This window comes from Rhipicephalus microplus, chromosome 5 (genome assembly GCF_043290135.1).
Source record: "Rhipicephalus microplus isolate Deutch F79 chromosome 5, USDA_Rmic, whole genome shotgun sequence".
NCBI lineage: Eukaryota > Metazoa > Arthropoda > Arachnida > Ixodida > Ixodidae > Rhipicephalus > Rhipicephalus microplus.
Window position 1 is genome coordinate 34734448 of NC_134704.1, and position 23763 is coordinate 34758210.

Below are 23763 nucleotides of genomic sequence, written 5' to 3' on the forward strand. Positions count from 1 at the left end.
CGTGTCTGCGCCTTTCACCTGCTGGAAATATGGCCATTCTTGATAGTGACTGAACGGTGACCGACTCAAGTGCATATCGGCAATTTTCCATCTTGATTCTCTCTCTGAGGTGACATACACTGTCACTGTATAAGAATATTAATACTTTCAACATTGTGATCTGTGGCATATGCCAAACATGGAGGATAGACCAGCAGTCATGCTTGATCAGGAAATTGCATAAGTCATACAACCATAATAACACGATAGCGTTAAAGAGCTCGTTTCGCAGAAGTTCCGGCATCGGTGTTTGCGTCCGTGTCGTTGGTCGTGAGTGAAAAATCATCTTTGCGTGACCAAAAAATCGAGATAGATGCAAGTAAAAAAAATCCTGAGTGCCACTGGGGATTGAGCACGGATCGTTATATACAAATTAAGTGGCAAGGTGCTGACAATACAAGGTGCGGCACACAAAACTTGACGGTGGATCACAACCAAAGTACTTAGTTTATAGTCATTCAACATGCAAGATAAATATACATCTCGAGAAGCCGCTCCTGTCTACTTTATCGTAAACAAAACATGATTGCTTATCAGTAGCAGCTATTCTCAGTTTGTGGTGTAAGACAGCATGCAGCGTATATGCGCAAACAAAGCGCCTCATCAAGGTACAATACCACAATCCTGCTAAACGTTGTTTTCTGCTCATCAGTGGTTGGGTGAATAGGTACTGCAAAGAATTCCTTGCAGAGCAGCTCGCCATTGCAGACAACAAACGTTTAGAGCTGAAAGGTAGTTTGAATTTGTTAAGAGAGCACAATGCTTGATACTAAATGTCCACTCAAACCACGTCTTCGTAATCAAGCCGCAGAAGCACGATGTCGATTACGGTAGGCCTGAAGGCGGGCGAAATCGCAGAGCGAGTATTGTCTGTTTTTGCGCGAAGATGACTGGATACTGTTACAGCTCTATGAACCCAGCACGTGCACTTGAACTGTTCCCAAGAGTTGTGAGTGTGACCACACTGTGGCGTCCTCAACTCTTCTTTCTTTTATCATTCTTCGTAATCGGGATCACTGGTGGCCACCATGTGAAAGATCTCATTTCTCGTCAGCTTCCGGAAGGATCCCTTCGTGGATGACCTTCTGGACGAAGATTGCGGGTCAACTTCTCCAGGCGCTGGAACTCGCCGTCTGTCGGCAAGGAAGCGCTTTTCTCGCCCGTAGAGGTTCCCGAGCCGGCCGCTGAGGAGAAACACGACGAAGTTGAGGCCCACGCCGACCATGAGCAGAATGAAGGTAGTTCCGTGCAGCGAGTAGTTAAACGTGCGTTGGTCATAAACCCAGCAGTTGCCGCGCTGACCACAGCTTTCCTCCCAGACGACGCATGTTGAATCCACCAGTGAGCCGTACACCAGAGGATAGGGCAGGAACGCTAAATATAAGTAAAGAACGATAAAACTGTGAGCCCAGACCAGGGACGTAGGCAGAATTTTTTATTTTTTGTGTGGGGGGGGGGGGGGGGGGGGCACTTACTTGATATTGGGGTGCGCACCCCATTGTAATGCTTTTATGTTCATTTTGTTATTGACAGGTTTCTTTGCTGGTAGTTCATTCAGTGCTAGGATTGGCTTAAAAATGCTATTTTGAACAATTTTGATGTAAAATGTGCTTCAGCAAATACAGATGACGTTTTGCAATAATTCATTTTCCATGTATTAGGCTTTTGCTTTCCAGTTCTAATAAATGCTAATTAATACTTAAACTGCATTCATGAGCAGTAAATTACTACATAGTTGATTCATGCCAATAAAGTTGAAGCGTTGCATCTCCGACAACTTACAGAACAATGCCAGAACTCCTTCCGCAAAGCCGAGAGCGAATGCCTTGTCACACGGATCGACGCACCTGGATAAGCGAAAGATGAAGAATTATAGTATTCCTATTTTAGGTGCTGAAGGAAACAGCGTGATTGGCAGGGACAAACGAGCAGTTAATCCTGTGCTTTGCTCGTCCAATGTTCAGCAATATCCTCTTTCACAGAGCTACCACCAAATGTAAGTCAGACATAAACCATATCGAGATACAAATTACTTGCAAAGGTACAGACTGGTGGACTAACTGGTGCTACAAAACTTTATACTATACAAAACTTTACACTATATAGCACTATCGAGGACGCGAAATGCCAGAGCGGATATACGTCTTCGTCTCCTATATTCTGTCATCCCGAGCGCCCGTTTGCACTGGAGGCCACAAGTTCTGTAATATTAGAAATGTTGAATTTTTTTAACACCATGTGGCAATTGCATAACAAAAACTTTTATTTTCATATTATCTTTTTTGTGAAAGCATTCAGCAATAACCAACAGTACTATATTTAGTTTGATCGTTGTTCCTATCACAGTAAAAATTTAACGATTTAGTGACTTCATAGGGAAAAAAGTTATTGAATGAATGGTGTAAGTTTCATGGCACGCTGCCTAACGAGACAAACAACAGTTACGTAACTTTTGTATGCGATAAGAATATATCGCTATACATGCAGTGTTAAGATATCTAGCGAATAACAGTCAATGCACTAAGAAGCTGTTTCCTTTCTTTAGAATATCACGTTATATGCAACAAAATTCGTTGTATTATTAACACTGGATTAAAGTTGTAAGTATATTATTAAAAGAAGAAACATGTTTCACCTGAGCGGAATGACTATCTGAGCAGCCTTTGTGCTGAATGAGAACCCATAGGCGATGCACAGCAGCAGGATGTAAAAGGCCAGGAACGGACAGTCGCTCTTACAGAATCCATCCATTGCTCTTCGGGCCAATCCGTCATTGTCGAATGCGTCGACGCACATGCAGTTGTCGTAAGTCTACAACACAAGCATATGAAATAACCGCCCTGTCAGATGTCCATCAACAAATACTACGGCTATTTAAGATTAAGCCAGTCAGCTTTTTTTTTCTTCATTATTTATGAATGCCGGACATTTGGCGATTGTTGTTTCGTGACAAAGCAGCTTGAAGCCACGCGAAACCAGAACGAACGTAACGTATGATTACTAGGCAAAATCATGTCATAGCCACAATTGCCATGCTCGCTGAAGCGTCATGCGTTGCAGCTCCTATAGACACTAGCGCCAGAGTTCCCGCTAGTGTATATTTAGGAAACTTTATGGTGCAACCACTAGGCTGTTGGTACTCACCCCTCTCTGTGCGGTGCCGTTTGTTCCCTTGGTGAAACATCCGGCGAAACAAGGAGAAAAATAAGTTGTTTTGCCTTCGCATATTGGATGAAACACCTCAGTCGCACACGAACAGTTCTGGTTGCAACTGTTTACAAGATCCAACCTGAAAAAAAAACATCACAGAATATTCATTGCGTGAATGATGATGAGTGGGGCAAAGTTCCAGTCCGTCCATCTGTCCGTCCGTCTGTGCATGCGTCCATGTGTCAGATCGCGTTCGAGAATGCAGATGGCGCGCGGGTAACACCGACGAGACGTGAGCCAAGGAAGCCGAGCGCAAGCGTCTTCAACGCGCCCGCCGATCTGCTTCGTCCATGCCCCACCTACGTTCCGCCACGTACGGCGGCTATTCCAGGAAACTGCGAGAAACACTCATTCTCCGCGTACCTAGGCACAGCCCGCGCAGCAGCCAATTGGAGAGTAGCGGTACAATGCCATCTAGAATATCCTCACTCAACAGCTGTTTGTATGTACTTCTATAAGACAGCGCCGTATATTATACTGTTCGGGAGACACTGCCTTCTTTTCTTTCTCGTCTCTTTTTCTCTCGGTTATTCGGGACGCATGACAAGCTTAGACTAAGAGCCTCGCCCCTGAGAAACACGTTCTTTGACCATTCTTAAAGGAGAATTCGTAATTTTTATGTTATTCGCACTTTCATTGCAATGGCTGTTGGTGCTTCTTTTGGAAGGTACTTCCTATTGTTTAGTGGCAATTGCGTAGCAGATATTTGAATGGCACGATCTCAAAGATTTTCTTTAGCCAGAAGTCGTTTTTGAAGAATAAAATCGAAACTTAGTTTGTTTTTTTTTGTTTTGCTGAACATTTTTAAGCGGGTGACTAGCAAAGCTATTTCGTATATTGAGCGTTACTCTAATACATAACCAGATTAAGCAGTGAGTCTTTTGAAGATAATTCAACATAGCTCCACCCTGTGAAGTTCGGATCCATGCACCTTGCGTATAGGTGACGTTACTGCCTGTTTTCTAAACACTGTCGATGCGGCCTCAAGTGTGAGGCGCACGGGACGGTTTTCAGCTCTCCGATAGTAGAGTACCGAGTACTCTAGATCATTAACCACTTTTTCTAAACTGACATGCTAATTCAGTATAGACTGGGACGGCTTTCTGTTCTACCATAGTAGAGTATAAAAGTACTCTAAATTATGAAACACTCTATCTAAACACAGAACTACATATGTGGGAACTTGATACGGAAAATGTGCCAAATGTGCTCGGTACATGCTCGAGTACGCAGTGTGGTAGCACCAGTTGCCAAATGATATAACTGTATGTGTATAATGACGTTTTCAGTGCTGAACCGCTTAGCTCTTATATGTCGAGCTTGTCGTCCGTATACTTCTCATAAGGCGTGATCACGCACAAGGAAATGGTAAATACAGGATATAAACAAGGTAAGCAATGATCGATACCGAGTTAAAATAAACAGAGCTCAAAATAAAATAATGAACAAAATTACGCTATATCCACGAAGTGAAGGAGCACGAAGGAGCGTATTCCGGTGGTTAAATTTGGTAAACGGCGAATCGTCCGTACATCCACTCGACCATTAAGACGTGCACTATCAGGGGCAGCGGTGGTTCTAGGACGTTAAACTTCAACAATATTATTATAGTGAAAGTACAGTGTCTAGTATATTCTAGGCACCATAGTGAAAGTTTGTTGCAGCGCCTCCCCCCACCCCCACACACTCCGCGAAAATCGGTAGATTCGACTAGGAGCCGCAAGCACGCCATGCCTTGTAATGGTGTCAACTATGAGCGCGCCAATGGACGCCGATCGCATCGGTTGCATCTTTCATTGAAATTCGCGTTTTGCTTAGCGTATAGATTTGCTTGCCCAGCGTGCCCTCTCATGCAAGAAGAGTGACGCTCGCATCGCGTTCCATTCTGACCCTGTCATTTTCTGTACAAGGAGCAGGGCTACAATGGCAGGATGAATGGACAAGATTCGAGCATAAAGAGCAAGCTTCCAAATCAAGTAAGAATAGTAATTTCCATAATTTAAAACGCTTCAAGAAAATTCGGGTGACTCCCGCGCCGCGCAAGAGAGGGTTCCACCGCCTCACCAAGTACGCGATTGCTCCTCCCACCACCGCATCTCCTGTGCTACATCTGAAACAACTGACGGAACCAGCTGCATACGACACGTATCAATTGCCGCAACAAGCAGGAAGTCAACGAAGCGTAGTAAAAAGTAGCGCGGGTGTCGCACAGCGAGTTGGCTAGTCTCTCTGATAAGGTTGTACTCGTGCCGGGCAAACCTTGCGTGCATGCCTCAAACATTGACGTCATTGACGGTTCGGTAAACGGAACAGCGGGAACTCCATGAACGGGGATCGCTGCTCATCCTTGCAACGCACTTTTTTGAGGTTTCGCAGTTGTGGAGTTTCATTTTAGCGCAGGAATTAGAACTACACCAATCTACATGCATGGATTTTTTTTTTCACTGGGACAGATGGAGCTCCAAAACTCTAGAGTGACTAATCATTTTGCACCAAGCAGGATCTGCAAATAGAAACGCTTCTCGTGATGAAAGAAGAGCGACTTTCGTCGGGGGCATTCAAAGCTATTTTGTGCGTTTTGGGGACTACGGGTCAATGCGAACGCCTCTGACTATACCGACACGCGTTAGCACATTTACTCTCCTTTCTTTCTCTTCTCTCTCATTTTTTTTTATTATACTCCCCTATCCTGTTCCCCCAGTACTAAGCGGGCATGTCCTGGTTAACTTCCCTGCCTCCCCTTTTGTTTTTCTTCCTTCCTTCCCCTTCGTGAGATCATGCTGGAAGTGCTTTATGTACACGCCACATAAGCTAATTCATGAATTTTCCCAGCTTCCATTCTGTATGTTATGGCACCCGTGGTCACTGCAAAGCTCGACAAACTGTTGCTCGCAAACTGACGGAAAAAGACTATGCCACTCGTTTCATTTCGGACCTAATGTCTTGGTGGCTGAAAAAGTGAGAGTGATCCAGCGTGGAGTGAGTTGCTCTGAAACCATCAGTCGGACGCACGAACGCATTCCGGTTCGACCAGCGAAGAATGAACTCGCCGCTGCGGAGCAAGAAATTCTGCTCTGGATCTATCAGTGAAAAACGCCATAAACTTCATCTGTTTACTCGCCACAATGGTCTTGCGGTTATGTTCTTTGGCTGCTTACTCGAAGGTCACGGGTCAAAGCCCAGCTGTGGAGTCCACATTTTCGGTGCAGTAGAAAATACTTGAGGCCCGTGTTCTTAGGTTTAGCTGCACGTTAAAGAGCCCCAGCAGGTCGACATTACCTGGGCTCTTGAAAACTGCCTTCTTCGATCATATCCTAGTTTCGGGACTGTAAACCCTACTAGTTACTATATTACGAAGTTTCGTCAATTTTTCTACGACCAACTACGGACTAGTGGTACATTCGTCTGGAAACCACCACGTTGTAACTCAGATTTCTATGATGTGGAGTGTGCTCTTTGTCCGAGCCAAAGAGCAATCGCTAGTGTAGGGGTGGCCATTTTGTGGGTCCACGTGCTTGCCACACGCGCATAAAGCTCGCGGCGCGAGCTGTGTCCGAGATGCATGCGGCAACTTGAATGTCTAAAGACGTCCGGGACACCTTCTGCACGCCGAAGCACGGACAGCAGGACGGCGCGTACGAACGGACTTTCAAAATGGCGCGGCGATGGTTTAGCCTCCTCGCGAATCAAGGCTCAGTGCATACCCCCATTGCAAACAGAGGAGGCGTGGGAGTCACGTGATCAGATAGTAGACAAGCTCTAAATATAAGTAAGAAGCAGGTATTCCAATGCCAGCAAACAGACGCTACACAACATCTGTTATGTGGTATTGAGTTCCTGACAATCACGAAGCTTCGCGAAATTTCGCACGGCAAGTGGTACCTTGATCTGAGTTCGCCCTTTTCTCTCAATGGTGGCTGAGGGCAGCTGAAAGCCATGAGTGAGATGAATATCAGCGCTGTTATCAGCTCCGTTGCAAAGATGATGGCCGTAAGTATGCGAGCAGAAGGCCGGAACGTCTTCATCAGGAATGCACCACCGAGCGTGGCAAACATGGCGCATCCTATTGGAAATGTACCTGCATTGGAAAACAAGACATGAGGTGGAGGAAGTAAATAGGAAAGGAAAAGGCGGGGTGGTTGACCAGACAGTCTTCTGGTTGGCTACCCTACACTGAGGGATTAGGGAAAAGTGATAGAAGGACTTGAAAGAGAGATATTTCAAAATGAAGTATCATGGTATTCCAGTACAGACACTACTTAGGTACGATGTAAATACACAATTATGGTGAATGACATTGAATCCAGTTTATTTCAAAATTACATGATGTTCATTTATAAGTTGGGCACCATTCGCTGGCCCACGCATGTATGCATAATTTTTATGTGATGCAAGGCAGTACTGCTGTGCGACGCAATGAAGGACTCTGCTAAGACATGCTGTCGTGAGCTTAACACAAAATAAGTGCGACATTCTGCGCTCCATGTAATGTTATAGCGACTTTTTATGAAATGAAGCCTGCTTGGTGGTGATGAAACGTAGTGGACCCGTGCTCACAAAAACGTGTTGCGCTAAGAATTTTCGGGGAGAACATTTCAGCCCAACACGATGCGGCACATATGAATGGCGAAGCCGGCTGACCGACCGGAAAACGCCGCTTACGGAAAATAAGTATTATGAATTCGAAAAGGCATACTTCACCTTATCACTAGTGACAGGAAAAGAATAGGCTCGAACAACTTCGGATTACCTTTGAAAATGTCACCTCCTTATTTTGCTGCCAGAGGTAGCGGTAACACGCGAATGTTAGATTCGTCTACGCGGAACAGGGAAAGGTTATGACAACTTGCTCCTTACCGCTTAAAACTGAGGCAGCGCTCGGAGACTGCTGAAAATGCTCTTGCACGTATTTGGGCACGTAGGTACAAAATCCCAGGACACCGAACCACTTGAACACGTGGGCGCACATCTGTGCGACGAATATAGGGTTCTTGATGAGACGCTTTGAAGCCTCGAATGCTTCTGCAGAAGGAAAAGCAAACAAAAATTAGGAATGAGAGTCACATTTGGTGTAACAGCCGTACTTCAGAAAGACAAGTGAATCAGAATGAAACACACAAGGAAATGTGTGTTCGGAACACAGCACTAACTCAGGTTGCGGGGTTGGCTGGCTAGCCCCGAGGGATCGGCCATGAATCGGACGGTAAATTAATTAGGAAATATAGAGCCTTATCAAATATACGAATTTGTAAGTAAACAGTTCGTCATCAACTCGTTAGTTGCGACTCCACAACAACCACCACCACCAAACATTGGCTAAAAATGTCGTTCTCGTGTATCGAATAGCGCAGTTGCAGATACTGCGCTAAATGCAGCTCCTGTTCTGTGACACCTGAGGAGGCGTTTAGCACGGGCAGCCAGCGATTCCCGTTCGTAGAGTTCCCACTACTCCGTTTACCAAACCACCGATGACGTCTCTGTAGACAGAATCTTTTAAGCAAGATTCGCCAATTCGGTATGTGACATGTGCGCTATTTTTTTTTGCAGTACTTTATCGATTCCATGCTTGTTACAGCAGTTTAGATACGTGTCATTTGCAGCGAGTTCTGTCAGGCAGATTTGCCCCCTCAGGTGTTGCAACGAAACCACCACAGAAATCGCTGGCGGGGGAATGCAGTCGTGGGCTTGGCGAGGTGGGGGCGCCCTCTCTCGCGCAGTGCGAGCGTCAGTGACGCTTTCTCCAAAGCGTTTAAAGCGATTTTAGCGCGACATCGTTAAAGAGCTCGTGTCGCATAAAATCCGCTGCCGGCGTCGACCCCGTTGGTTTTGAGCAAAAAATCGTCTGTGCGTCTGCGACCGAAAAATCAAGTTACCGAGATAGCCGCGGGAGGCCGCTACCGTCCACGCGTGCGCGCGTGGTCAGACTGACAACGCCGCGCATTTGAAGAAAAAAAAATGTTCAAGGTCACGAGGCACGGTAGTTTTTTGCCCTGCCACCCCTCCCTACTTAGCTTGCAGCGCTTTCGTCGGGACGAGACAAGAGATAATGCAATTCCAGCATGCGACAAACCTTTGTAACTCCACTCGCACTGAACGGATTCTTAAAATATTTGCGGCGTTGAATTCGTGAGGCTCTTTTAGTAAATTCATTCCACGTTTACTTTTAAGTTAATTAGTGGTATGGCGTCTTGCTTATTTCTGTTAATTATGTTTTGTAAAATGGTGGTTTATTTTATCCTGGTTTTGAGCCTTGCTAGCCTTGTTTGATTGTATTGACCATTTGATTTTGAGCGTGACCCTGCGAAATGGGACACCGGACGACATGCTGTGTGCTAAATGTCTTCATCATAATCATCAGCCTGACTACGTCCACTGCATGGTGGTCCACTGCGACGCAAAGACCTCTCTCATGTTCCGCCAATCAACCAAGTGCCAAAAGTACTACGCACGTAAAATAAGTAACGTTATCATAACAACACACATTGATCGAAAAGGAAGCTTAAACTGCTGGAAGGGCACATAATGCCATTTTCGCCTAAAGAAAGATTGATGACAGGAGATACCCCTTATGCTCATGTCCTTTTCTTCTTCGGTCGGCCTGCCAGATTCGTCATCAGCCAACCGCTTGGGGAAGAAGAAGAGCGGCACGGCAAATATCAGCTGGAGGAAGCCCAGAATGACGAATCCCAGCCACCAGGCCCCTATCCACCGTGGATCTTCGTCGGCAAATCCTGGGTTGTCTGATTTGGTGAATACGTAGAGAAGAATGGGATGGGTCAATGGTTTATCACTGTATGTGCTTCAAATACGTTAGGAACGTCTGCTGGGGCCACAAGTGACATCGATTAGGATTTCAACGTATGCCTAACCCTGGAGAAGCTTAAAAATAACACGGAAATTAATAAATAAATAAATACAAAAATAAATAAATAAAATTGAGGTAATAAGGAAAGAAGATAGGAGGAAAGGAAGAACGTGCTATCGAGTTTGTGAAAAGCTATGAGAATTGTGACTCATTAGCAATAAATATACAGCAAATGAAATATTCCTTAGCGTTAAAAATACGGATGCGACACACTAACATATCCTCAATGCAAATATTGCTTGAGTAAAGAGCCTAAAATGTGTTATTACTTCATTCCGGCCCTACAGTCAGCTTGTGAATTTACTGCTTGTTTATGAGATAAATGGCACACTTACACTCGTGTTCTACAAAATTATGATTTTGCTTACTGGTAATATCACAGGACTATGTTTCCCCACTATAAGGCATAGTTTTCGTCTGGTCTGCACGTTTTCTGAACCCAGCATTAGCGCTAAGAAAAAAAAGCTGTCGCTACTTACAAAATGGGTCTTCGTAGATTGCGAGAATAAGCGCCGAAATGATAAATCCAAGGAAGGGTCCACAACCTCGGACGACGGTCATGATTGCTGTAAGAATTGCACGTCAATGCTACATAAGTCGCCCAATGAACAGCTGCTGTGCTCGCAATATGTTACAGTCGTAACAACGTAATGTCAATCGACATAAACAAACTCTGAATAATATTTGGGACTTTTAGAGCAACGTTTCACTACGAAAAGTAGTTTCATTAGACTGCTTTAAGAAACAATCGCATGTACGACAGTTTTAATGTCTAATTAAAAGGTTGTGTTCAAATTATACAGCTTTATTTTGTGCTGTCTTAACTTTATAGAGATTGCTGTAATATAGTCAAAGCAGTGCTGTTGAGAGAAGCACATCACTTGATGTTCATTTTACATACACTCTGAAGGTTGCTTTCTTTCAGACTCGACCAACTTCGCCTCACCCCCCGCAATGAGTGAGGTAATCGAGGGTCGCCCTTAAACCGTTAAGAGATGCACTCACTCACTCACTTACTGACTCAATTACTCACTCACCAACTCACTCACTCAAAAGTGGCACTGCCCTCACACTCTCACCCATATAGACGGCCGAATTCTTCCTTTTAATGAGCTCGTCCAGATAAGCCGTGCCGGCCGAATAGTAGACTGCAGTGCCGATGCCCGTGAGAAAGTTGCAGCTGACCAGAAGCAGCAGGGCGGGAAGAGTCTCTGACTTGCGGGACTGCCGACAGTTGAGCTCTTGGAAGCGCCTCTCCTCTTCCTGGTCGTGGCAGAAGTGGTTCAGGTCGGACTCCACCTCGGGGTCTGTCATGCTGAACGCCTCGTCCGCCTTTCCAAACAGCCAGTAGGGGAGCGAGGCTAGTAGACACGACGCGCCCATGAGGACGGCAGCGACTCCCACCCATCTGTGGAGAAGTGTTTTCGTTTGCACATGAGTTCTGCTGAATTCCGTAATGTGAAATAACGGTTAAGAGAGGGCAATGGACAAGCGCCCGTTTGTAGCACGAAGGCACAGAAAAATCCGTGCGGATTTCTCGGAAAGAAATCTTCTTAGTTGCCGAAAAATTTGTCTCAGTCCGAGTATCTAACCCGGGATCAAAAAGACGAATGCGCTCGTGTAGTCGTCTTCTCGTATTGTACCTCGTCTTTTTGCTCTCAAATCGCTTACAGGACCAACGTCTTTCTACGGTGGTCATTCTCTCAACTGGGCATCAAGAAGGTATAGCTGATGGCAGTGCTATAGAGTCAATTTTCCGGCAGCTGGACTTTCTGCTGTCTGATAAACACGTGCGGATTTCCCCGTGGCTTCGTACTGCGAACAAGTGGTTCTCAGTTGCCAGTTTTCAACCTCAGTTGCAAATGAGAGTTATACTGAAGACACCCACCACGATTTTGCTATCACACACGAGAGCAAGTGGTAACAAAAACCCCAAATAAACATCCGCGCTTTAGATTGAACCTCACTATAGACTGCGCGCTGTATTATTATACCGTCTCCCCCTAACCCCCCAATACACACACACATTGAGGGGAATGCGCAAGGTTCTACAAGGTATGAGCATGTGCATGCGGATTACCTCATATGCAGAACTAATCCCACCACACTGCATTGAGGTCCTGTCCGCACAAGACTATAGACCAAAAAGTCTAACTGCTGTATCGAGAGAGAAGCGCTGAAGCCACTTGGCTACCGGACTAAGTGGACCACCTACTGCACAGCGGAATAGCTATCAACATTTGCTTCTATCGCATGCTGTTCTGCATCAAATTTATTCTTTCCCACTCTACTTCGTGAAAGTGATCTAAGTGCGATCTTAGTATTGTAAGCGTGGAACATACGGTCATGTTTCGGGCGGGGTGCAGGTTACAGGCGGAGGTTTCTGACTTCGAGTTCATCTTTTGGCTTCCGGTAAAGAGCAGCAGAAAAGTTACGTGTTCCTTTGTGCATTTCCCTAATATGACTGGAAGGTGAAAGCCATCTCTGTTTTCTTATCAGCCGATTGTAGAAATCCCACACCTTCTTCCCGAAAGCTTTCTGCACTCGTCGTATTGTGCCTGCGGGATCGGCTCATCTGTGACTAAGCTACAATGTTGTGGGAGGACGTAATCAAGGGAAGTGATGTTATATGAAATCATGATGACATTACACATTTGGGCAATGTCTTACATTATTATGACGTCATACAGTGACGTCATCGCAAGACGATGATTTTTTGCATCACTGCTATTGACGCCGACGCCACTGACGGTCACTTTCCGCAACTGGTGAGGTATTTAAGGCTTTCGCTTAAATAAGGCAAACCGTACCACTGACCTTGGCCTGTGTCTCTTCGGACTGTACGTGCCGATGAAGACACCCAGAAGGATGGGGCCGAAGTTGTCCGCGAAGAAGACAAAGCCCGCCGTGCGACTTCCGTAGGCAAACCGCCGCTCGAGCGTCGTGTTGATGCCGATGAGGTAGGAGTAGTAGCAGCCTTGCAGAATGCCAAGCGCCGAGAAAGAGATCATGTAGCACACCGGTTTCGTGAAGAAGTCCAGGAACGCTTGCCACGCTCCTTTCTTCTCGGTGGGCTTTGAGTTTCCTCCCTGCGCCGTCGCTGGCGCCATCGCTCGGCTGGTTTTGTAGGTATATAGACAAGGCCGGGAATCGCGATTTATTAATGTTGTACGTCGGGGTTCCACAAAGTTACAGACTTGTTCACGTTTCTCCTGTTGCACAGGGCCAATAACGGCTGCTGCGAAAGGAAGCAATGACGAGAATAAGAAGTGTGGCTACTAAGTAAAAGGCGGAAAGAAAGCAACGAGAGCTAGAAAAATAATGTCTGTAACATTATTTCTCACATAGTTGTTTGCAGTAAAGATACGCAAGCCACCGACACAAGTTGTGACAAGACCGTGAGGTGGGCTAGTCGGTGAACATTCATGTTTAAAGCAAAAGCTTTTTAAACGCATGAAAAACGCAGACGGAAGAACTATAAGAATTTTACAGGATGGTACAAGAAAGTTAGACACGTCCAGTGAAATTTTTAGTTCTTCTGTCTCCGTTCCTCGTGAGCCAAATCTTTTGCTTTAAATACGAATTTTGCAAATCTAGATTTTGTTAGTGTTTGTTGTACCTGACACAGCGTCTTAATAGTTGTGGTACTTCTCTGCTGAACTGAAGGCTTCAGGATTGAATTACGGCCTCCGTTTTTGCATTTCTGTGAAGGCGAAAAGCTAGAAGCCCGTGCCCTATAGGATCTAGGGTCACGTTAAAAAGCTCTAGGCAGTCTAAATTTGCAGTTCCTTGCACTACAGCGTCTCTAATCTTATCGTGGTTTGGGGGATGTAAAACACCAACAAGAATTACTATGAATGCTTGTTGCAATCTCACGCGACACTACGTCCGAAATCCTTACTCGGAATGTAATGAACCCATCGATTGCTGCATTCATACCAAGCATACACGCTCGGAAAACTACAGCGCGTTTTTCGATGAATACATTTAGCAAGCTCCATAATCGTCACAATACAGATAATAAAACAGTTTATGTTTCGATTATAAATTGTCCCTGGCAGTTGCCACAAACGAAATTTTTTTATTGTCTAGTGTTAGTTCGTTCTGTGAGAAATGAATATAGCGAGTAAATTGTTGTTACTGCAGAATGCAAACAATTGACATTTCAAGCTATCTCCCAAAGAACGACCTGTATTCTTGTCCAGTAAAAACCTGAGCAGGTATCATTGGTCCTCAGGTATGATTTCTGAAACCCCTCGCGGCCTCACATTTTCTCCGACTCGAGATCAGCTATATCCGGACCTTTCTATCTGGCCTAATCTTGAAAGGAGCGGCGGATATAGACAAGGAAAATCCGGTTGATGCATCTCACACTATCCCATGGTTCCCAGCGCACATAGGAATCAATGTACCAACCCGAATGAAGTAGTTCATGACCAAACACGGGGTCTGCCATTCCGCGATGGTTCCGATACGATAGACAATCCAGATTGGGAGTATAACTCCAACCCATTGCTCTATTTTTACGAAATAGGGAAAAACTAACAGCTTGGGCGCAGCGAATTCCCTCTCCCGCACCCAAAGCTGACTGGACCTCGAACTTCCACCCTGAGAGTGTTACTAAAGGGATCGTTCCCGTCGAGAAGAAGGTTGAGTCGCTTTGCTACGGACGTCGATCCACACTGCCCTGAGTTCCATGAAGAGTACTGCTCGTTAGCTCACATACTCTGGTAATGTTCGGCGTTACAATATGCCTCTTTTAATGAACACGAGGACTGGGAGGAAGCCCTCAAAAGCGTTGGTCTTCATGGACAACAAAGGGCTGTCTAAAGGGCTCGCGAACGGTCGGAGGACCATGGTCTTCCGGTCCTAAGTGGGCGTGACCCGGAACTAAGATTCTGTAGTTCTCTAGAACGTGAATAAAGTTTGTTGACTGACAGAATGACTTGAAATATGACGCAATTAATTTGATGGCCCAGGTAAGATTTCCCGCGCTATTGAGACATAAATGTATGCGCTAATTAAGGCATTGCTTAGTAAAGTCCCCAATGAACCTGAAAAACGTTAATTGAAGATGTACGTTTTGCTCGCACTCATTGCAATGGCTACATTTCCAGAAAAAAATTCAGCACAGTGCATCCAACACTAATACGTTTTAGATGTCTGTTCAACACACGGCGCAAAAAACACACCCTTGAGAAGCATTTCAGGTGCCTGAGGTCGAGAAAAGGCCGAAGAATGCTAGGATAAAGTGAGTAGCAAGATTCGCTTCCCAAGAGCCCTACATGTTGGTTGTGTGTGTTCTGAGAATCTTCTTGCAGTAGCATCGTAAGTGTAAACTGTCCTTGGCGAAACGAGAACCGCCCGAGGTCAGCCGTAAGATGCACTTAGGGGGATATTGTGCCACTTCGCTAATGTCAAGCTTCAACAGTACCCTGCAAGCATGGGTTTTACGGGAGACACGCACACACTCACGCACAAACACACAAAACAGAGCAGCTGCATAGCACGGCACACATCCCAAAGTAGGGCCTGCGTCGTCGACAATTGTATCAATAACCCAAGTGAGCATGTCGCGGTTAATGTTCCTAAAGTGCACTGTAAGATTGCAAGTACGACAGCAAGGTGGAGGCGGGTAGTGGTTGAAGTGGAGGAGGTGTGAAAGGTAATGTCTTTTTTTTTTTCGAAGATCTCAAAGCGACACGGCCGCGCTTGCACTGAGCGACTGCATGTGAACTGAAACACATTTTGTAAATCATATCTAACGCACTCGTCACAAAACGAAAATATTAAATATTCTTTTACACGTGAAGAAGTGACAGTCATTAGAAATGAAAAAATGAATTTTCCTATATAGAGCCCATCACGATGCGTTGTAGGCGGATTTTGTTTATTTGGACGTCTTGGCTTCGAAGTATGAGAGATCGGAGTCCCAGATTGACATCTTTGGAACATAAGAGAGAACAGCGCGAACACACGGGACCAGACTGACAGGACTGTTATGAAGCCAAGCAAACAAGCTCAAGTATATACCCTGTTAATATTGTTGCAACTTTTTCAAAGAAAATCTTCAGAAAGGGACAACAGCATCAGCACATAATGAAAGCTCTTGCTACCCCCCCCCCCCCCCTATTTCTTTAAATAAATTATAAAAGCGCTGCTGGAACTTGTTTGTGCACGATGATGTGTGAAATGCGAAACCAGGTACGAAAGAGCATAAAAGTAATGAATTCTGGCTGCGTTTTTGCTCAAAATATAAAGGGGGAAGGGGGGGGGAGGTGGAGGAAGTACTACAGAAACATTGTACTGCGCACAATGCGCCTCTCTCCCTTAGTTCGAAGATTGAGCGTTGATACAGATGCAAAATAGTAGGTCAAATGTGCAAATTATTTTGGAGTTGCAAGAGCACTGAACATGAGCGGGTCATCGATTCAATTAGCGTCGAACAGAAAAGGCACCCAGTTTCACAAATCGTGAACGCGGTAGGTGTCGGGCACTGCCTAAACTTGAAGCCAGCTTGTGATGCCTCGCCGACACCCACATTTTGACGAGCAGACATAACCTTTAGACCATTTTTGTGGCACCCATCAAATGGTCCCCCCTTGGCTATCGCTTTATCTCTCTTTTCTCTGAAAGCAATTTGGAGTATCACGATGTTCACTTACATTACGAAGTCTCCCGTCAAGTCCATCCGAAGTGCAGTCAGGGTGTCTCAACAGAGGAGGGGCGATTTCCACGTTGATTATCTGCGAGACGCGAGATACGCTATTGTGTCGTCTGCGGGGCAGGGCGCATCGAAAAAGAAAACACGCACGGCGTCCCGGTCGAAACACTCGAGTCCGCACCGATCCCTTTATCGGTTCACCCCGCGAGATAAGAGTACTTGCTTCTGATCTGGTTCGACGGGCAGGCTGGTTTCTCGCGATGAATGTCTGTCTCCGCAAGCACGACGCTCAGATATGCGCGGCGAATCGCAAAAGAGCTATAGAATCGTTCACAGCGCAGCAATAATCGTAAGCTCCATTCACAGGCGTAGCTGTACCCGAAGCCCTTCATTCTACCGTCAGCTGTACAACCTAGAGAGAAACTTCACTCAGATCCAATCTTATTTGGTCAAACTCGTAAGGTGGGGCACCTTTCGAGTAATTCAAGTAGGTGATCTGCTCACGCAGACACATGTTCGCGTCACTGACTTGAAGTCGAAAGCTCTCCGACGAACTTCAGCAAATATTACAGTGTCACTTCTCTGGTAGGGACGACGAACCTTTATTGAGTGACGTGCGTAGTATTTACACTTGCAGCGATGAAGCATGCTTTCGACTAAAACTGAAACAACTGTAGAGAGGAAGTAGATTATGTGCCGCAGCGGGTCACGCCTTTAGCGAGAGGAGCCGAGCGCTGTGTTTCTTGGGTCGGTTGCTGCCGCCCGCTTTCCGCATCAACAGACCTTTTTTTTTTAATAAATGTATGTAAGTAGAGGTTGGTGCCAATGCGTGGTGCCGGCTACTCCTCTTGTCTTGCACAAAAGTCAACATCGCACATTTTGTAGCAAACACAAGGCTCTACATATGTACATAGCACAACACTTACACAATGAGTGCACGTTTTTCCACACTGAGTGTCCACACCACACAGAAATGAGTCCACACTGCGTAGAACTGTGTCCGCACCACACCGAGTTTGTAAAATAAAAAAAAGAACAAAAAACCACACAAGTAATCACGCCAATTTAAGTGTTCACAAAAAAAGGTGAAAGTTCAATAAAATGTCTAAGGTGATCTTGTCGCTTAAATACTCACATGTTTTCAGAAAGGTTTTCCCAAAAATGTCGTAGTAAAACACAAAAATACTGTTTTGAAACATACCGCGGTTAACATTTGTTTTTTTTTAGTATTTTTGAGCTATTTCTTATTCCTCCAGAAAGTGAACGACTGCACGTGCTGCAGTGGCTTGTAGCTTTCCTTTTGGCCACGGACCCAAGATTTTTGCAATTGATGGAGGTCGCTTATCCAAAAAATTGAGTTTTTGAAAAAGGTTCTTTCGAGGTACGTCATGATTTTTACAATGCAGAAGAATATGCTCCACGTCTTCTTGTGCTTCTCCACATGAGCAGGTAGGACTGCCCGCTTTCCTTATTCTATACAGGAAAGCCTTCGTGTAGACCTGCTGTGGAAGTACTACTTGCGCCAATAAACCCCGTTTCAGAGCATCACATCACATCACATCACTTTAATACCTTAAAGACCCCCATGTAGGGGGTATTACATAAGGGGTGGGTTACATGTAAATATACACAGGTTTTCAAAGGGAAATGTGCGTGGTGACCTTCTCTTTAAATGTTGATGGACACGTGATGGCTGGAACGTCACAGGGAAGGCCATTCCAGTACACTGCTACACGGGGGAAAAAAGAGGCAGAAAAAGTAGTAGTGCGAGCATGTGGACGGGCAATTTGAAACGCGTGGGCAGTGCGGTGAGATATGCGCGTCGGTGGGACGATGTAGGGTGCTTGGTTAAGAGGGCTGTGAAAGAACTTGTGTAGCAAACAAAGGCTGGCAATGCGGCGGCGCACTAAGCGAGCGTCAATAAACCCCTCTCTACACAACGAATACTTCGCGCAGATGATTGGCAGATGCCCGAAGTTCTTGGGGCGGAGCTCGTACTTGCTTTATAGCTGTAACTCTAGAGCTTCGTGTTTTCGGAGTTTTGCAGTTTCGGAGTTGTGTCTAGTAAACTGCCAATGCTAAGAAATATGGTGCTTAATTTCGCATCATAAGTGGTTGCAACACCCAGCGGCGTATCCAGGGAGTGGCACAAAGGGCCCGTGCACTCCCCAAATTGTTTTCGATGTCTCGTGCAGAGCACGGAATTTGCATTGACCTGCTCGGTCCAGAACCGTACCCAGGATTTCTTTTTGTTTTGTTTTTTTTTGGGGGGGGGGGCGCTTTTATTTTTTTCAGAGAGGGCACCCCCTTGAAAATGAGGGGAGAGGGCATGAGTCTGGTGTGCCACCCTCTGACTACACCCCTGTCCTGATCCCCATTCCGATTTACTATAGTGTGCGTGGGTGTTAACTCCTATAAGAGTTAACACCCACGCACACTAACTCCTATAAGAGTTAACTCCTATAGGAGTTAACTCCTATAGGAGTTCACATTCACGCACGCGTGCATGCGTGTTAACTCCTATAGGAGTTAACACGCATGCACGCTAGTAAAATCTGTACCGACCATCACGAGTAACTACAGCGAAAGGTTAATTTCTCTCGTTTGGTGAGAATTAAAGCGACATTATCGGGTGTTTACAGCGACGCCAGTACGGTACAGTGACGTCAGTATGGTATACGGTACAGTGACGCCAGTACGGTACTGAATACCACATAATAGCACCATTTTGTACCTGTTGCGCACTCTTTACAATAAGATGCTTCTGCTAAGTGGCGGTATGTACGAAACACGTACGTTTCGAAATTAGTTGACCTGGTCTGAGACGCGATTCCCTAAATATTGGTGTACAGGACCCAGTGTGTGTGCTTTGCGACCGAGTTTCGTGTGCGAAATGTGCGATTAACAACGGTTGACATTTGATGAAGTGGTTCGGGTTATATAAAGGTCGCAGCCTAATAAAAAAATCCCACTAAGTTCTCAAAATGTCGTAACCTAATTTAGTACTTGCAGTATTAATAAGGGCCATGTGATATGTCGCGTTTTTTTTCTTTGCCAACAGCAACGTCTAGAGGCATTCTTTTTTGTTATACTTGTCAGTGTCTTTTATCAGCGCCGTTATCTCGGCATAATGACAGTCATATACACTGTCACTCTTCCAAGACGCTATCAGCTCTGATGCTTCTGCCCTGAGACTCATGTAATCCGTTTCGTACGAACCACCGTGGAGTGCCATACTGCGAATCTGTTCTTGTACCACACAGGGAACCCGCCAGGGTTGTGCGCAGAATTTTTTTTCGGAGGGGGGGGGGCGGAGAAGGGGCACCTACTTCATCTAAAGTGAGAACCGGGCGGGCAAATCGTCATTTTGCGTTTTCAATGAATGGCAAAAAACAAAACATTTTTTTTTGGGGGGGGGGAGGGGGGGGCACGGGCCCAGAGTGATACCCCCTTGATACGTCACTGGAACCCGGATAGTGTGTTAACCTGTCCGTTGGAACACCATGATCCCGTTTAGAGGAGTGATTTTTTTTTGTTTTCTTAAACTGAAGTTAGTATAAAATCCCTAGCGGTCCTTTTTTATCTATATTATTTTCATACCTCCTCGTCAGCGATCTTCGAAATCTTACTGAAGTTCCTAAAATAGTTACGAATTGTGACAGTTTTTTCTTTCTACGTTTCAGCACTCGGCCTATACCTGTTGTTTTGATTTATGGTCGAATCATGTTTTACTCCCGAACGGCAACTACACTTTGTTTTCATTGAATTCGTCTTTTCTTCACTGACCTTTCCTCGGGACTCACAAACGAACACGGAAGATGTACCTAGAAATTACTGCGAAATATTGCAGCACTATAGGCTGAACAGAATCATTTATCCGCCAGCTTACCCCAGACTAACAAGGGAAGAGGCAGTAATCCTCAGTAAACTGCGAACAGTAAAGAAGAGTGGCTTCAGCTGCATCGATATGTGCCTCGGCGTCATCACCATCGGCATGTGCTTGAGCTTGCTGCGCTCGGCTGACCGCTACCCGTTTTGCTGCTGACCGCTGCGATTCCCTGCCAATAAACCTCTTAACGATATTTAAGTTCTCGGAGCCCCGTCGCGGTGGTCTAGTGGCTAAGGTACTCGGCTGCTCACCCACAGGTCGGGGGTAAGCCCGGCTGCGGCGGCTGCATTTCCGATGGAGACGGAAATGTTGTAGGTCCGTGTGCTCAGATTTGGGTGCACGTTAAAGAACCCCAGGTGGTCGAAATTTCCGGAACTCTCTACTACGGCGTCTCTCATAATCATATAGTGGTTTTGGGGAGTCAAACCCCACATATCAATCAACGTTCTCGGTGCACTATTTTACCGCGTATCACCGACTCGGCACTCTTACATCTGCAGGTGTTGTGATGTATACCGAACACTCTGTGTGCCATATAGTATGGAGATGCTTACAAAATCGTACTATCACTACACTAACCAAAGACCAGCGGGAGGCAAAGTTATCGGACCCAGACACGAACAATCAGCGAAGCCTGGTTCGACGGGCACGAGAGAGGGCGAACGCCCACGGCTACCTGTATATGGAATAGGAAGCTATACCTGTGGGAAGGCTACCTGTGTGGATAATGCAGGGTGTGGTGCCAGAGGCCTAGTCAGGTGACTCGTAATGCCGCCTTTCATCTCCCGTACCATGACAATTATGTATTGTCAAACAAATAAATAAAAAGGAAAATAAAAAAAAGAGAACAAGCTACCCACCTCGCGCGTGCAGTACGCTTGTTCACAATCACTCTCTCAGCTGACCCTTGACGTGTCGAGCATGGTAGATATTTTTACCACGGCAAGATCAGCAGTATAATAATAATAATAATAATAATAATAATAATAATAATAATAATAATAATAATAATAATAATAATAATAATAATAATAATAATAATAATAATAATAATAATAATAATAATAATAATAATAATAATAATCATAATTCAGTTCAGACGCATGAACGCAAGCGCGTTGAGGTATGTGTGAATAGCACTCGGGTATAAACACAAACCGATACAAGACCGACAGTAATGCTGAAAATGAATATAGGTATAGGAACACGAGTCGGCAATAAAAGGCAATTTCATTCAGACTCCCGCAAAAAAAGATATATCTTGCGCTAAGGGCTCACTCGGACTTGCACTCACCAGTGTTTTCATCAATCGGACTCACGCGCGGGCTGGCCAAAACATCACTCACCCGGACTCACTCAGACTCAAACTCAGGGCCCGATCGCAGTCTGGGTTAGTCTCTGTGAGCCGACTCGCGAGTGAGTTTGCCGACCTATGCTTTAGTTGTAGGCGAAAATGTTTGAGCCCGAAGTTACTTAGACTTAGGTGCATGTTTAAGAACCCCAAGTGGATGAAACTTCCGAAGCTCTCCTCTACCCATATCCCTCACTCCTCTCACCCATATTGTGGTTTGGGGTCGTTAGACCCCAGCAGTTATTATTATTATTATTATTATTATTATTATTTTTATTATTATTATCCTGTTGGTTAAGGGCTTGTGGTATATATAGCGCTGTATCAGGGGCTTTTATACCAGCATTTTACAACAATATGCATCAATGACAGCGCAGGTACAGCAACGTGCCTTGATTATCGCCTTCGTTAATAAACGCGTACCTAAAAACTTCACATCAGAAGTTGATGGTAACTTTAGTGAAGTAGTCTTTATAGCATCAGTTAACCACCACTGTCAAGCGTACTCTTTAAGCTGTACCAGTTACCCGCCACAATGACCTAATGGTTTGTGGCGATCCACTGTCTCACTCGAAGGTGTCGGGATCGAATTCCGGCCATGGCGGCGGCCGCATTTTCGGTGGAAGCGAAAATATTTGAAGCCCGTGTGCACAGTTCTGGGTGAACTTTAAAGAACCCCAGCCGGTCCGAATTTCCACAGTCATTTATTTCTTCGTTTCAAGTAATTATATTGCGTATTGGGACGTTAAACGCCAACATTTACTATATTAACTTGTACGAGTTGATCATGACGCGAAAAAAAAGCAAACCAAAAATAAAGTAAATCTCACCTTCCATAGCGAATTTCCAGAGCGCTCGTGAACGTCGTGAAGAGTCTCCGTTCTACGCAGAGCATTACCAGCATTGTGCAGTCATCTGAGCGAGAAGTCAAGGTGTCCGGCAGAGGAACGTACAAGACTTGCGTCACGTTTCATCATATTCGCCTAGAGACGGCGCCATAACTCTTCCGTATTCGGGCAATACGCCGGAATTCGTGAGCGAAAGTGGTCCAGCAAGAACCATGTCAGGAAGGACAGCTACACTCTCAAGATACGAATCTTAATTGAGGTGTCCGTATATGACCGAGGCGTGATAAGCGCCGCGCGCGTTATCAAGAGGTACTGTTTGTCCAAGATAATTTTACGTAGAACAAGTGGCCGCAATCTCGTGTTTCTTTTTTTTTTTTACGGCAGTCGCACTTGCGCAAGCGTAAATGCGCACGCAGGCTTTATACACTTCCGAGAAACCAAGAAATTGGCAGATCTTACGTACTTGGAAATCAACGTTATACGAAGCATGCGGAACAGAGATGACCGTGTTGCAATTTTTCATTGGATGACAAGTCATAAGATGACGCTAAATATATGTACAAATGTTGCATGCACAGGCATACGTTGAAGAGTTGCTGGTGTTCATATAACCAGTTCTTTGCGCTTGCGCAATGATGTCAACTAGAACATGCATATTAGCAATACCAGAAGCTGATATGAAGCGCTGATGCTCGCGAGGATGCTGGCCCTCCACACTGCTACATAAATCAACTTCAGCGCTTGGCAACTAACCACATTTGAGGTTAACCCGACATGACGGCTGTATCAAAGGAGTACATATGTAATGTTGATAAAATTGGATAGGCTGCACTGCAACCCCTATTGACGTTTCACCAAGATTACCATATATTTGAAAAGTATATAGTTCCTAGACCC

General features: G+C 45.3%; 1 protein-coding gene across 4 annotated transcripts; it reads right to left on the minus strand.

The window, feature by feature from the left end:
- Positions 1–467: 467 nt before the first annotated feature.
- On the minus strand, positions 468–23077 carry LOC119174731 (solute carrier organic anion transporter family member 74D). 4 transcript variants are annotated; one of them, XM_075895191.1, is made up of 12 exons: positions 22849–23076; positions 16780–16860; positions 12932–13349; positions 11194–11522; positions 10594–10680; positions 9813–9989; positions 8107–8271; positions 7132–7327; positions 3184–3328; positions 2675–2850; positions 1822–1886; positions 468–1413 (listed from the first exon to the last, which is right to left on the minus strand). In XM_075895191.1, the coding sequence occupies exons 3-12, from the start codon at positions 13222–13224 to the stop codon at positions 1034–1036; spliced, it is 2013 nt and encodes a 670-aa protein (XP_075751306.1). In that variant the 5' UTR covers positions 13225–13349; positions 16780–16860; positions 22849–23076; the 3' UTR covers positions 468–1033. The 4 variants fall into 4 exon arrangements, with proteins under 4 accessions (XP_075751306.1, XP_075751305.1, XP_075751304.1 ...); XM_075895190.1 differs by having other exon boundaries at positions 12932–13352; XM_075895189.1 differs by lacking the exon at positions 16780–16860 and having other exon boundaries at positions 12932–13352; positions 22849–23077.
- Positions 23078–23763: the final 686 nt, after the last annotated feature.